Source organism: Oncorhynchus kisutch, linkage group LG18 (assembly GCF_002021735.2).
Source record: "Oncorhynchus kisutch isolate 150728-3 linkage group LG18, Okis_V2, whole genome shotgun sequence".
NCBI lineage: Eukaryota > Metazoa > Chordata > Actinopteri > Salmoniformes > Salmonidae > Oncorhynchus > Oncorhynchus kisutch.
This window is the reverse complement of record NC_034191.2, coordinates 26461795-26476307: the sequence shown is the minus strand read 5'-3', so window position 1 is coordinate 26476307 and position 14513 is coordinate 26461795. Positions and strand designations below refer to the sequence as shown.

Below are 14513 nucleotides of genomic sequence, written 5' to 3'. Positions count from 1 at the left end.
CAGTACCTTTAGCACCAGAATGGCCGGGTCAGACTGGCCCTTAGTACCCAGGGCGTTGAAAGGCATACAGGTGTAGGTGCCGAGGGAGTCTTCTGTGGCCTCCGCCACCCGGATACTCCCATCCGGTGCCTGGCTCCATCCAGGGTACTGGGACAGGAGAGAGGAGGTACACTCAACATCACAGGGATGCAATATTCTCTAAAACATGTCAGGGCCTGTATTCAAAGAGCTTTTAAAGGAGTGCTGATCTAGGATTCGTGTCCATATAAATCTCATTCATTATGGTCTAAAAGGGAAAGATCTGCAATTCTACTCTGGGATACTTTGTGAACAGCTGTTTTGGTGAATGAGGTGTTATCAGCATCAGTCCAGACAGACAGAGGCCCCCACAGATGGCAGACTGAGACTGACCTTCTCCACTCTGAGAGGGTAGCCATCTTTCTCCCACTTCACTGATATCACCGGCGGGTTGGCGTCCGCTGGGCAGCGGATGATCCCTGGCAGTTTCCGTGGGACGTATATGATGGAGGGCATGTTGAGCACGCGAGCAGGGTCTGAGGGTCAGAGGTTAGAGGTCAGAGAGGACAGAGCACGAGGTTTTGTATAGATGGACGGGAGATGTTTTCAGTGAAATTAGACTGGAACATAAAGTCTGAAACTGTTAAATCACAATTACAACTGCCAGGTACTTCTCCTGTAATAAGTTGGTTGGTATGGAAACCATGTAAGAAATAGTATTTTATAAGTGACTTTATGGTGGCCCAAGCTAGCTACTAACTAATTGTCTTTAGCTATCAACTTGGATAGTACATAACAGGAAAAAGGACTGCTGAATTTGGTTTATTGTTTCAGCGAGGGGCTCTAGTCACCCTCTGAAGCCAATCACAAAGACAGTCATGGTCGGCTGCTAGTGTATCTAGATCTCTCTCTCTCTCTCTCTCTCTAAGAACACAGAAATCAATGACCAGCAACTCCAGAGGGAATTAGCATAGTAGCAAACACACTTAGACATCCGGCCTGGTGGCATTTCCTCCCCACATAGCAGATGAACTAAAAGGTCACCATTTCAATTCAGTCCAGCACATTGAGGAGACCAAGACTCTTTCTCTAAGGGGAGAAGGATAGACTGAGCAGCATGCTATTGGGTGAGACTAGCAGACTGTCTCTTTCAGTGTCTAGCAATATGGAAGATAAACAACTCTACAGAGACTGGAATCATAGACGGGGAAAAAATGCAAAGAATATGGTGATGAGAGAGAACCTGCCAAGATGATGAGCAGTAGGAATATCTAATCATTCCCTCGTCCCAACCTTTAACTCTGAAATTCAGCCAAGGGTGGAAAAGTTTCAGCAGGGCGATATGTATGGTACTGCATCACCAATGACAATACATCAGCAGTGTTCTGGCTGCCATTATGCAGGTTGTGATACTGTTATTTCTCCTCCTGTTCCAGTACTGCCAGCCAGCCTTGTCTGCCCCTCCCCCTTACCCTCCCTCCATCGCCATGGTAACACTCACACTGAACAGAGAGGTGTGCGGATGCTGACGGTGGAGTTCCGAGGCTGTTGCTTGGGCTGCAGGTGTATTTCCCAGCATCCTCTGGTTTCACCCGGAAGATGTGGAGGGTTCCGTCGATGAGGATGCGTACTCGGTTTTTCAGGTCACTGCCGAGAGGAAGCAGAAGTTATCGAATATGCCATAGCATAGAGACACACTCGCACACTTGGGGCTGCATTAATGTAATTGCACAAGCGTGCCATGAGAGGGCAGCATTTGGTCAAATCCAACCAGGCTGAATAGCTTCCAAAAGATGAAGCAGTTGAATGTCAAATAAATCCCCTAATTTCCACAATCACCTGATGCTGCAGCCTTAGTGTTTTCTCTCGCACTGCCACTTTAAATGAAGTACTCTCATGAAGAGTACACTGGCAGATATTCTATTCCCGCTGTGTTTCAAACAAAGAACAAACAAACCTCACACCATGTTCATTTGAGTAATATTTGAGAGGACATTATGCAAAATAAATAGCAGAGGGAATATTTTAATCTAAACTATGAATATTTTTGAGTAAATAAATCGTATGATTAGACCAAAAATACCCTTTCGTGATAGAATGTTGCCTCCAAGGATAGACCAAACATTGTAAGCAGCCCAACTAGGACAGTAGTGTCTTATCCTAGGGTTGCTTATGCACAGCCTTTTTCTAGGCCTTTAGAAACCTATTTGAGATGGGCCTCTTTCTAAGGGACACTCTGATAGGTTGATTCTCCCAGACAGACACTTGGTCTCCCAGTCACTTGTTCTTTCTAAAACGTCTCCATCACTAAACTAAAGCGGTGCTTGGGGCGAGTCTGGCAGCTCCTGGCTATGCTTCAGATCATTACTACAGTATAAGAGGCATGTGGAATTGTCATCAGAGCATGCTAACCCGGCTGGCGTGCTCCAGACAGCCCCTACTAGGCCCTCTCTTACTGCTGCCGGACCACAGCAGAACAGGGCACCAGCACAGACACTCACATTCAAAGTCACTGAATCAAGACAGGGTCTGGAAGTCTCACATAATAATTATGCCAAGACACAGTACAAAATACGTTAAGGTCACAGGAGAGGACACAAGATTCAAAAGCCTTTAGATGACAGGGTGAAAAAGACTCAAATACCAAAGGGAAGGCACACAGACAATCAGACACACGATCTCGATTATAATTTTACTTCTTAGTGAAGTAGACGTTATCTTCCTCCCAAAACCAGGTGTAGGTCAGGTTGCCTGGATACGCCTCTGCTTGACAGGTGAAGCGAGCATTCTGGGATATGTTGACAGTGATGTTCTCTGGCGGTGACTTAATATACGGTGGCCCTAGAGGAAACAAACAAAGGTTTTTAGTGCACAACAAAACACACACTGAAAAATTATATAAACTCAACATGCAACAATTTCAAAGATTTTACTGATTTAAAGTTCAAATAAGGAAATCAGTCAATTAAAATAAATTCATTATGCCCTAATCTATGGATTTCACATGACTGCGAATACCGATATGCATGTTTGTCACAGGAACTTAATAAAAAGTTAGAGGCGTGGATCAGAAAACCAGTCAGTATTTGTGTGGCCACCTTTTGCCTCATGCAGCGCGACACATCTCCTTCACATAGAGTTGATCAGACTGTTGATTATGGCCTGTGGAATGTTGTCTCACTCCTCTTCAATGGCTGTGCGAATTTGCTGGATATTGACGGAAACTGGAACACGCTGTCATTCATGTCGATCCAGAGCATCCCAAACATGCTCAATGGGTGACATGTCTGGTGGGTATGCAGGTCATGGAAGAACTGAGGCACTTTCAGCTTACATGGAATTGTGTAGAGCCTTGCGACATGGGGCCATGCTTTATCATGCTGAAAAATGAGGTGATAGAGGTGGATGTATGGCACAATGGGCTTCAGGATCTCGGTATCTCTGTGCATTGAAATTGCCATCAATAAAATGCAATTGTGTTCGTTGTCCATAGCTTATGCCTGCCCATCCCATAACTTCACCGCCACCATGGGGCACAACGTTGACATCAGAAAATCGCTTGCCCATGATGCCATACACGCTGTCTACCATCAGCCCGGTACAGTTGAAACCGGGATTCATCTGTGAAGAGCACACTTCTCCAGCGTGCCAATGGCCATCGAAGTTGAGCATTTGTTCTCTGAAGTCAGTTATGACGCCAAACTGCAGTCAGGTCAAGACCCTGGTAAGGACAACAAGCTTCCCTGAGATGGTTTCTGACAGTTTGTGCATAAATTCTTCAGTTGTGCAAACTCACAGTTTCATCAGCTGTCCGGGTGATTGGTCTCGTACGATCCCACAGGTGAAGAAGCCAGATGTGGAGGTCCTGGGCTGCTGTGGTTACACGTGGTCTGCAGTTGTGAGGCCAGTTGGACGTACTGCCAAATTCTCTAAAATTATGTTGGAGGCGGCTTATGGTAGAGAAATGAACATTACATTCTCTGGCAACAGCCATGGTGGACATTCCTGCAGTCAGCATGCCAATTGCACACTCCCTCAAAACTGACATCTGTGGCATTGTGTTGTTGGACAAAACTGCACATTTTATAGTGGCCCCAGAGAAAGGTGCACCTGTGTAATGATCATGCTGTTTAATCAGCTTCTTGATATGCCACACCTGTCAGGTGGATGGATTAAATTGGCAAAGTAGAAATGCTCACTAACATGGATGTAAACAAATTTGTGCACAAAATTTGAGAGAAATTAGATTTTTGTGTGTATGGAACATTTCTGGGAACTTTTATTGCGGCTCATGAAACATGGGACCAACGCCTTACAGGTTGAGTTTATATTTTTATTCAGTGTAGATATGGATACTGAAATATTATCTTATGACCCTTTCAGCATCTGTTTATTGTTAAATAGGTACAGTAGACCTGTCATGCCCTGACCATAGAGAGCCTTTTTAATTCTCTATTTTGGTTAGGTCGGGTGTGACTAGGGTGGGTAATCTAGGTTGTTTTATTTCTATGTTGGCCTGGTATGGTTCCCAATCAGAGGCAGCTGTTTATCGTTGTCTCTGATTGGGGATCATATTTAGGCAGCCATTTCCCCACTGTGTTTTGTGGGATCTTGTTTTGAGTTAGTGCACCGTTTATGTTACGGTTCGTTGTTTGTAAGTTTGACAAAAAATAAAGATGTGGAACTCCGAGCACGCTGCGCCTTGGTCCGTATCTCCACACAGCCGTGACAAGACCCCTGGCACAAGCTTCTGTCTAGTAGCCTATGAGATACAGTAAGCATACATATTGTAACTTGAACCCCACACTTGGTTGCCAGACTTGCAGATGCCTCCACAACATGAGCCCTCAGTGCCCTGAGGTTGCTGCTCTGCTCTCTGTACTATATTACAGACAGTGAAACGTAAGCTGTCTTTTTAAGTGGGCCCAGCTACAAGCCTCCTGGTTACTTCCTTAATACACAAGGAATAGCTTTATACATCAGGAGGGACTACTGAAAGAGTGGTAAAGCACAGAACAAATAAAAACAGATCACTTTAGTGAGAATCACGACTCCTCCGATAGCTGCTTGTAATTGCTCAGAGAGCCTTAGACAACTTCACTGGCACATTTCCACAGAGCCTGCTTATGGATAGATACTCCTTAGTGAAAAACAAAAACAGGCTGCAATATTGCTTGTGTACAAAACTCATATGTATCATTATATCTCAGATTTATTCCAATTCACTCTGGATTTGTAAAAGCCTTATTCAAACCATCTAAGACATGTATGAGGTTTATGAGGATGCTTCAGTCAGACCAATGAATTTAAACCTTTCCCCTCACCTGTCAGCTGTTCTAGACAACCCTCCCCTTCCTGTATTGTCAGGCATGTGCATGCAGTGTGTGAGTGTGTTTCGAGGGGTCAGTAGAGTAAACCTTCCTCAAAATCCAAGATGTAACCAATGACTTCTTGCCCATCCTCCTTTTAGACATTGGCTGAAATTGACACATCTTTACCCCACCATTAAACCTAACAAGCCTACCATAAAACCAACCTGCTCCATCGTCTAATGTACAGCCTCTTAACTCATCCAGTGCTTGTTTTGATAGAGAGAGAGAATGTGTGTGCGTGTGAACGTGTGTGCACGTATTTGATGTAGACATAGAGGCAAAGGCAGGAAGTGGAGGAAGCCTGTATCAGATCCATCTATCTGAGCAGAGCAGAGCCCAGTTCTGTGTCTGTCTAGCCGAGAGAGAGAGCCTGGTTAATGGACCGAAGACAGACAGTGATGTATGCCTCAGACAGACAGTGATATGCACACACACCAGCAGCAGCAGTAGCCACAGACTAGGTCAGGAGAGGATTTAAGATTATTGACTGATACCGACTAAACCATATTACCACACTGATAAAACCAAACACTAACCCTGCATACTGTGACAAAGGCAGGAAACAGAGACTGTTTAAGTAGAGAGCGGCAGGACTTAATTTCTCCATCTTAAACACAATCTAGACACAGTACTGCATAGCTGTAGGCATGTAATAGATGTTTAAAAGCAGGTGTAAGGTAAAAATAGCATAAAGATGAACTGATAAGGGAATTTTCAGGAAGTCAGGACAAACTGTTCTTTCAGTATTCAGCCAGCAATTGTCCTAGGAATCTTCTCCTCAAAACTCATACTCAATAATCAGTGTGCATCTCAGTAGAGAAAAGTCATGATTTCTCCCTCACACCACCATAACAACCTTTCAAGTTACACCCATCTGTGACGTTACAGTGTGACCGTTGCCCTCTTACCTTGGACCAGCAGACGGGTGGTGTGGAGTACCTCTCCCTGGTCGCTGAAGGCTCGACACGTATACGCCCCTCTGTCGTCCCGAGTGATCCCCAACACCGTCAGACTCCCATCATGCACCTGGGGTGGACATGTTTGTGCAAGACAGAGCAAACTTACAGACATGGTATTTATAAGCATAACCTAGTGAAATGGCACACCAAAATCAAGGCAGGGTTGAGGTTCTGTCTTTGGTAGGAATGTATGTTTTATAGAGAGCATACAACCAAATACTCTAAAGTCTAAAGTCTGACCTTTGACGAGGCTGTGGTGTGGGAGCCTGAGAGGGGTGAGAGAGAGGGATGATAAAGGGGTGAGAGAGGGAAGAGAGGGATAAGAAAGGGGTTGAGGAAAGGAATGAGAGAGGGGTGAGAGAGAGAAAGAGAGAGGGGCGAGAAAGAGGGGCAAGAGAGAGTGAGGGGCGAGAGAGAGGGGTGAGAGAGAGTTAGGGATGAGCAATGGATAAGAGAGGGGTGAGAGAGATTGATGAAAGAAAGGTGTGAGAGAGAGGGGTAAGGGAGAGGGGTGAGAGAGTGAAGGATGAGAGAGTGAAGGATGAGAGAGATGGATGAAAAAGAGGGGTGAAAGAGAGGGGTGAAAGAAAGGGGTGAAAGAAAGGGGTGAGAGAGAGAGTGAGGTGAGAGAGAGTGAGGATAAGAGAGAGGTGAGAGAGATGGATGAAAGAGAAGAGTTAAAGAGATGGATGAAAGAGAAGGGTTAAAGAGATGGATGAAAGAGATGGGTGAAAGAAGGATGAGAGAAGGGTGACTGGCTAAGAGAAGGATGACAAAGGGATGAGAGAGGGGTGAGAGAGGGACAAGACAGAGCGCCAGCTCGCTGAGTGACATAAACTATGACACAGGAATGAGGATAGCTGTCACTTCCTGTACATCACACATCATTTCCAAATGTTAGGTGCAGCCTTCAGCAAGCTCAGGGATTTACTCCATCTGAAATATGGAGGGGGGCTGAGAGAGGGATGAGAGAGGGGGTTGTCCACGGTTCACAGGGTTCCTTAAAGAGCACTGGAACACTAACGCAAAACATGACAAATGAGAGAGGGGGTGCAGCCGAGGCTTGACACGCCTGGACTGTTCTTCCTCCCCTCAGGGACCCGCCCTCTGCAGGATTCTGCAGCCTGACTGACAGATGCTCCTGGCCAATCACAGACATGCAAGACAGTCCAATTAAGGGCTTCTCAATCTGCAATCTGGGTGCAGTGAAAAGTGCACAGACAGACAGCAGTCTCACATATACTCAGGCAGATGGTGGTGCGTGCTGAAGATTTCCTCCAGCACACACAACCACACCTATAGACTGCCTTCCGTGCTTGAACATGACTTATGAAACAGACTGTATAGACTTGTCTACAGCCAGTCTGAGTACCAAGATAGAGGAACATGCATGTAGCATTCACAACTGTAAATTGTTGTCATTCGACTTGCCTAAACTGATCAATTCAAATCGTATTTGTCACATGAGCCGAATACAACCTTACCTCGAAATGCTTATTTTACCAACAATGCAGTTTTTAGAAAAATAAGACTTAAGAACATTTTTACTAAATAAACTATAGAGAAAAAAAGAACAAGTTACACAATAACATAATAATAACGAGGCTGTGCAGGGGTACAGGTTAGTCTAGGTAATTGAGGTAATATGTACATGTAGGTAAAGTGACTACGCATAGATAATAAACAGTGAGTAGCAGCAGCATAATTATCATTTTTTTAAATGGGGGGGGGGGGGGGGGTCAATGCAAATAGTCTGGTTGCCATTTGATTAATTGTTCAGCAGTCTTCTGACTTGTGGGTAGACGCTGTTAAGGAGCCCTTTTCAGTGGTACAGCTGTAGAACTTTTGTAGTATCTGAGTACCCATGCCAAATGGGTCCTTTTCAGTCTCCTGAGGGGGAATCGGTGTTGTAGTGCCCTCTTCATGACAGTCTTGGTGTGTTTGGACCATGATATGTCCTTAGTAATGTGAACGCAGAGGAACTTGAAGCTCTTGACCTGCTCCACTACAGCCCGATGTGAATGAGGGTGTGTTCGGCCCTACTTTTCCTGTAGTCCACGATCAGCTCCTTTGTCTAGATCACGTTGAGGGAGAGGTTGTTGTTCTGGCACCACACATTGTTTTGGAGTCTGTGAAAGCTTGTCTGTGAAAGGATATAGCCTAGCCATACTGTTCAGTTGTTCTGAATATTTCCATACTGTTCAGTTGTTCTGAATATTTCCATACTGTTCAGTTGTTCTGAATATTTCCATACTGTTCAGTTGTTCTGATTATTTCCATACTGTTCAGTTGTTCTGATTATTTCCATACTGTTCAGTTGTTCTGATTATTTCCATACTGTTCAGTTGTTCTAATTATTTCCATACTGTTCAGTTGTTCTGATTATTTCCATACTGTTCAGTTGTTCTGATTATTTCCATACAATTCAGTGCTTACTGTACTTTGTTCCATAGCAACAAAAAAAAACATCAGGAGCAGTGACATCCTCAGAAACGGTGGGGTGGGGCTGGTCTTAAGCATGCAAGACATGTATAATATCTAAGATTTCAACTTCACATCTGAATGACTCCAAGACCTTAAAAGGGCTAAATGATCTGGAATCCATATACCTTCAAGGCTCATTTCCCTAAATATCAAAGAATGTCATGGCAGCCCAGAAAATGGACAAATCTGCATGTTTTATTTCTACTGACCTAAAATAGAGTCACTTTCACAGGCCATTTCACTGCTAATTCAAGGTTTAAAGGGCATGTATTTCTAGCCCGAGGTACAGTAAATTTGTTGCCCAGTTTGTCTTACCTTGTATTTTCCACTGGTTGCAAGCTCCTCCCCCTCCCTCAGCCAGCTGATCATGGGTTTGGGGTTTCCCTGGGCGGAGCATGTCAGCAGTGTGCTGCCCCCCTCCTTGGCCTCCACATACTGTGGGGGCGTGGTCGTAAAAGTGGGAGGGGCTTTGGGAAAGAAAAAACAGCATTAGCATATTTTCTATCCACTGAGAATATCTTAATTTCTTGAAGGTATTAAAAAGTTGGGAATTTCATGGATGTGGCATAGTCTTTAAATTAACAGCCTATCAAATGTCTTCATGCCCATGTATCTCTAACCAGCATTACATAGGGACTTCCGGCGCCGACAGAGATGGCCGCCTCGCTTCGCGTTCCTAGGAAACTATGCAGTTTTTTGTTTTTTTACGTGTTATTTCTTACGCTAGTACCCCAGGTCATCTTAGGTTTCATTACATACAGCCGAGAAGAACTACTGAATATAAGATCAGCGTCAACTCACCATCAGTACGACCAAGAATATGTTTTTCGCGATGCGGATCCTGTGTTCTGCCTTACAACCAGTGCAACGGAGTGGATTACATGCAGCGACCCAAAAAAACTACTCAGAAAAAGAGGGAAACGAGGCGGTCTTCTGGTCAGACTCCGGAGACGGGCACACCGTGCACCACTCCCTAGCATTCTTCTTGCCAATGTCCAGTCTCTTGACAACAAGGCTGATGAAATCCGAGCAAGGGTAGCATTCCAGAGGGACATCAGAGACTGTAACGTTCTCTGCTTCACGGAAACATGGCTAACTGGAGTGACTCTATCCGAAGCGGTGCAGCCAGCGGGTTTCTCCACGCATCGCGCCGACAGAAACAAACATCTCTCTGGTAAGAAGAGGGGCGGGGGCGTATGCCTTATGACTAACGTGACATGGTGTGATGAAAGAAACATAGAGGAACTCAAATCCTTCTGTTCACCTGATTTAGAATTCCTCACAATCAAATGTAGACCGCATTATCTACCAAGAGAATTCTCTTCGATTATAATCACAGCCGTATATATCCCCCCCCAAGCAGACACATCGATGGCTCTGAACGAACTTTATTTAACTCTCTGCAAACTGGAAACGATTTATCCGGAGGCTGCATTCATTGTAGCTGGGGATTTTAACAAGGCTAACCTGAAAACAAGACTCCCTAAATTTTATCAGCATATCGATTGCGCAACCAGGGGTGGAAAGACTCATTGTTACTCTAACTTCCGCGATGCATATAAGGCCCTGCCCCGCCCCCCTTTCGGTAAAGCTGACCACGACTCTATTTTGTTGATCCCTGCCTACAGACAGAAACTAAAACAAGAAGCTCCCCCGCTGAGGTCTGTCCAACGCTGGTCTGACCAAGCTGACTCCACACTCCAAGACTGCTTCCATCACGTGGACTGGGAGATGTTTCGTATTGCCTCAGACAACAACATTGACGAATACGCTGATTCGGTGTGCGAGTTCATTAGAACGTGCGTTGAAGATGTCGTTCCCATAGCAACGATTAAAACATTCCCTAACCAGAAACCGTGGATTGATGGCAGCATTCGTGTGAAACTGAAGGCGCGAACCACTGCTTTTAATCATAGCAAGGTGTCTGGTAACATGACTGAATACAAACAGTGCAGCTATTCCCTCCGCAAGGCTATCAAACAAGCTAAGCGCCAGTACAGAGACAAAGTAGAATCTCAATTCAACGGCTCAGACACAAGAGGCATGTGGCAGGGTCTACAGTCAATCACGGACTATAGGAAGAAACCCAGCCCAGTCACGGACCAGGATGTCTTGCTCCCAGGCAGACTAAATAACTTTTTTGCCCGCTTTGAGGACAATACAGTGCCACTGACACGGCCTGCAACGAAAACATGCGGCCTCTCCTTCACTGCAGCCGAAGTGAGTAAGACATTTAAACGTGTTAACCCTCGCAAGGCTGCAGGCCCAGACGGCATCCCCAGCCGCGCCCTCAGAGCATGCGCAGACCAGCTGGCCGGTGTGTTTACGGACATATTCAATCAATCCCTATACCAGTCTGCTGTTCCCACATGCTTCAAGAGGGCCACCATTGTTCCTGTTCCCAAGAAAGCTAAGGTAACTGAGCAAAACGACTACCGCCCCGTAGCACTCACATCCGTCATCATGAAGTGCTTTGAGAGACTAGCCAAGGACCATATCACCTCCACCCTACCTGACACCCTAGACCCACTCCAATTTGCTTACCGCCCAAATAGGTCCACAGACGATGCAATCTCAACCACACTGCACACTGCCCTAACCCATCTGGACAAGAGGAATACCTATGTGAGAATGCTGTTCATCGACTACAGCTCGGCATTCAACACCATAGTACCCTCCAAGCTCATCATCAAGCTCGAGACCCTGGGTCTCGACCCCGCCCTGTGCAACTGGGTACTGGACTTCCTGACGGGCCGCCCCCAGGTGGTGAGGGTAGGCAACAACATCTCCTCCCCGCTGATCCTCAACACTGGGGCCCCACAAGGGTGCGTTCTGAGCCCTCTCCTGTACTCCCTGTTCACCCACGACTGCGTGGCCACGCACGCCTCCAACTCAATCATCAAGTTTGCGGACGACACAACAGTGGTAGGCTTGATTACCAACAACGACGAGACGGCCTACAGGAAGGAGGTGAGGGCCCTCGGAGTGTGGTGTAAGGAAAATAACCTCACACTCAACGTCAACAAAACTAAGGAGATGATTGTGGACTTCAGGAAACAGCAGAGGGAACACCCCCCCATCCACATCGATGGAACAGTAGTGGAGAGGGTAGCAAGTTTTAAGTTCCTCGGCATACACATCACAGACAAACTGAATTGGTCCACTCACACAGACAGCATCGTGAGGAAGGCGCAGCAGCGCCTCTTCAACCTCAGGAGGCTGAAGAAATTCGGCTTGTCACCAAAAGCACTCACAAACTTATACAGATGCACAATCGAGAGCATCCTGGCGGGCTGTATCACCGCCTGGTATGGCAACTGCACCGCCCTCAACCGTAAGGCTCTCCAGAGGGTAGTGAGGTCTGCGCAACGCATCACCGGGGGCAAACTACCTGCCCTCCAGGACACCTACACCACCCGATGCTACAGGAAGGCCATAAAGATCATCAAGGACATCAACCACCCGAGCCACTGCCTGTTCACCCCGCTGTCATCCAGAAGGCGAGGTCAGTACAGGTGCATCAAAGCTGGGACCGAGAGACTGAAAAACAGCTTCTATCTCAAGGCCATCAGACTGTTAAACAGCCACCACTAACATTGAGTGGCTACTGCCAACACACTGTCAACGACACTGACTCTACTCCAGCCACTTTAATAATGGGAATTGATGGGAAATTATGTAAATATATCACTAGCCACTTTAAACAATGCTACCTTATATAATGTTACTTACCCTACATTATTCATCTCATATGCATACGTAGATACTGTACTCTATATCATCGACTGCATCCTTATGTAATACATGTATCACTAGCCACTTTAACTATGCCACTTTGTTTACATACTCATCTCATATGTATATACTGTACTCGATACCATCTACTGTATCTTGCCTATGCTCCTCTGTACCATCACTCATTCATATATCCTTATGTACATATTCTTTATGCCCTTACACTGTGTATAAGACAGTAGTTTTTTGGAATTGTTAGTTAGATTACTTGTTCGTTATTACTGCATTGTCGGAACTAGAAGCACAAGCATTTCGCTACACTTGCATTAACATCTGCTAACCATGTGTATGTGACAAATACAATTTGATTTGATTTGATTTGATTTTAAAAAAAATAAACACAATTTTTACAATGTTTTATGTATTTATTTAACCTTTATTTAACTAGGCAAGTCAGTTAAGATCAAATTCTTATTTACAATGATGGCCTAGGAACAGTGGCTTAACTGCCTTGTTCAGGGGCGGAACGACAGCTTTTTACCGTCAGCTCGGAGGTTCAATCTAGCAACCTTTCGGTTACAGGCCCAACGGTCTAACTACTAGGCTACCTGCAGCCCCACATTGATAAATCCCTAAAATGTACTCTAAGAAATGTGTTCCCTATTCAATTTAGGCAAAGATTACCTAATCTGCTCTATATGAACCCAGCAAAGAGCATAATATCACAACCATCGAACATAATACAGCCACTAATAAAACCAATCAGTACAGCATACTGCACAGCTGTTACTGGGTCTCGCTAGTATCCTTTATCATCTATTTCTAGCTAACTAGCTGCTACACTACAGTACCAATCAAAAGCTGTGACAATGCCTACTCATTCCAGGGTTTGTCTTTATTCTTATTTTTATTTGTACATTGTAGAATAGTAGTGAAGACATCAAAACTATGAAATAACACATATGGAATCATGTAGTAACCAAAAAAGTGTTAAACCAATCAAAATATATTTTATATTTGAGATTCTTCAATGTAGCAACCCTTTGCCTTGATGACAGCTTTGCAAACTCTTGGATTCTCTGCATTTGATATCTCAAGGTAACTCTGGTTCTAAACAGCAGCAGCAGTATTGTGCCATCCAGGATGTACATGCCAGGCGGTGTCTGAGAAAGGCCCCACAAATTGCGAAAGACTCCAGCCACCGGAAACATGGACTGTTCTCCTTGCTCCCGTCCAGCAGACGGTATCGGTGCTCAGACAAACAGACTCTTAAAACAGCTTCTATCCCCTGGCCATAAGACTGTTAAATGGCTAATAACTACTGCTCCCCCTCACACCTCCGCTGCTGCTAAAATGATTATTGATTAGATTTACTAGTACCACTACGTTGCCGTTCATTGATTGCCGTTACCATTAGTATATATCTATTTATCCTACTACTAGTACTACTGTTTACATGTACAGTGCCTTCAGAAAGAATTCACACCCCTTGACTTTTTCCACATTTTGTTGTGTTTTTGGATCACTGGCCTACACACAATACCCCACAATGTCAAAGTGGAATTGTGTTTTTTGACATTTTTGACAATTAATAAAAAATGAAAAGCTGAAATGTCTTGAGTCAGTAAGTATTCAACCCATTTGTGATGGCAAGCCTAAATAAGTTCAGGACAAACATTTACTTTACAAGTCACATCAAAAGTTGCATGGAGTCACTCCATGTGCAATAATAGTATTTAACATGACCACCTTATCTCTGGACCCCACATATACAGGTCCCTCAGTTCTGCAGTGCATTTCAAACACAGATTCAACCACAAAGACCAGGGAGGTTTTCCAATGCCTCGAAAAGAAGGGCATCTATTGGTAGATGGGTCAAATGTTTAAAATGCAGACATTAAATATCCCTTTGAGCATGGTGAAGTTATTAATTACTTTGGATGGT

At 44.9% G+C, this 14513-nt stretch overlaps 1 protein-coding gene across 3 annotated transcripts in view; it reads right to left on the bottom strand.

The window, feature by feature from the left end:
- The window catches only part of LOC109909154 (protein turtle homolog B), a 105084-nt gene that overhangs the window by 21809 nt on the left and 68762 nt on the right, over window positions 1-14513 (bottom strand). For all 3 annotated transcript variants that reach the window (XM_031796227.1, XM_031796228.1, XM_031796229.1), the window contains exons 4-9: window positions 9149-9300; window positions 6299-6416; window positions 2715-2859; window positions 1520-1665; window positions 412-554; window positions 7-147 (exon numbers count right to left, since the gene is read on the bottom strand). In XM_031796227.1, coding sequence (XP_031652087.1) covers window positions 7-147; window positions 412-554; window positions 1520-1665; window positions 2715-2859; window positions 6299-6416; window positions 9149-9300 — 845 coding nt within the window. The remainder of the gene's footprint in view (window positions 1-6; window positions 148-411; window positions 555-1519; window positions 1666-2714; window positions 2860-6298; window positions 6417-9148; window positions 9301-14513) is intronic.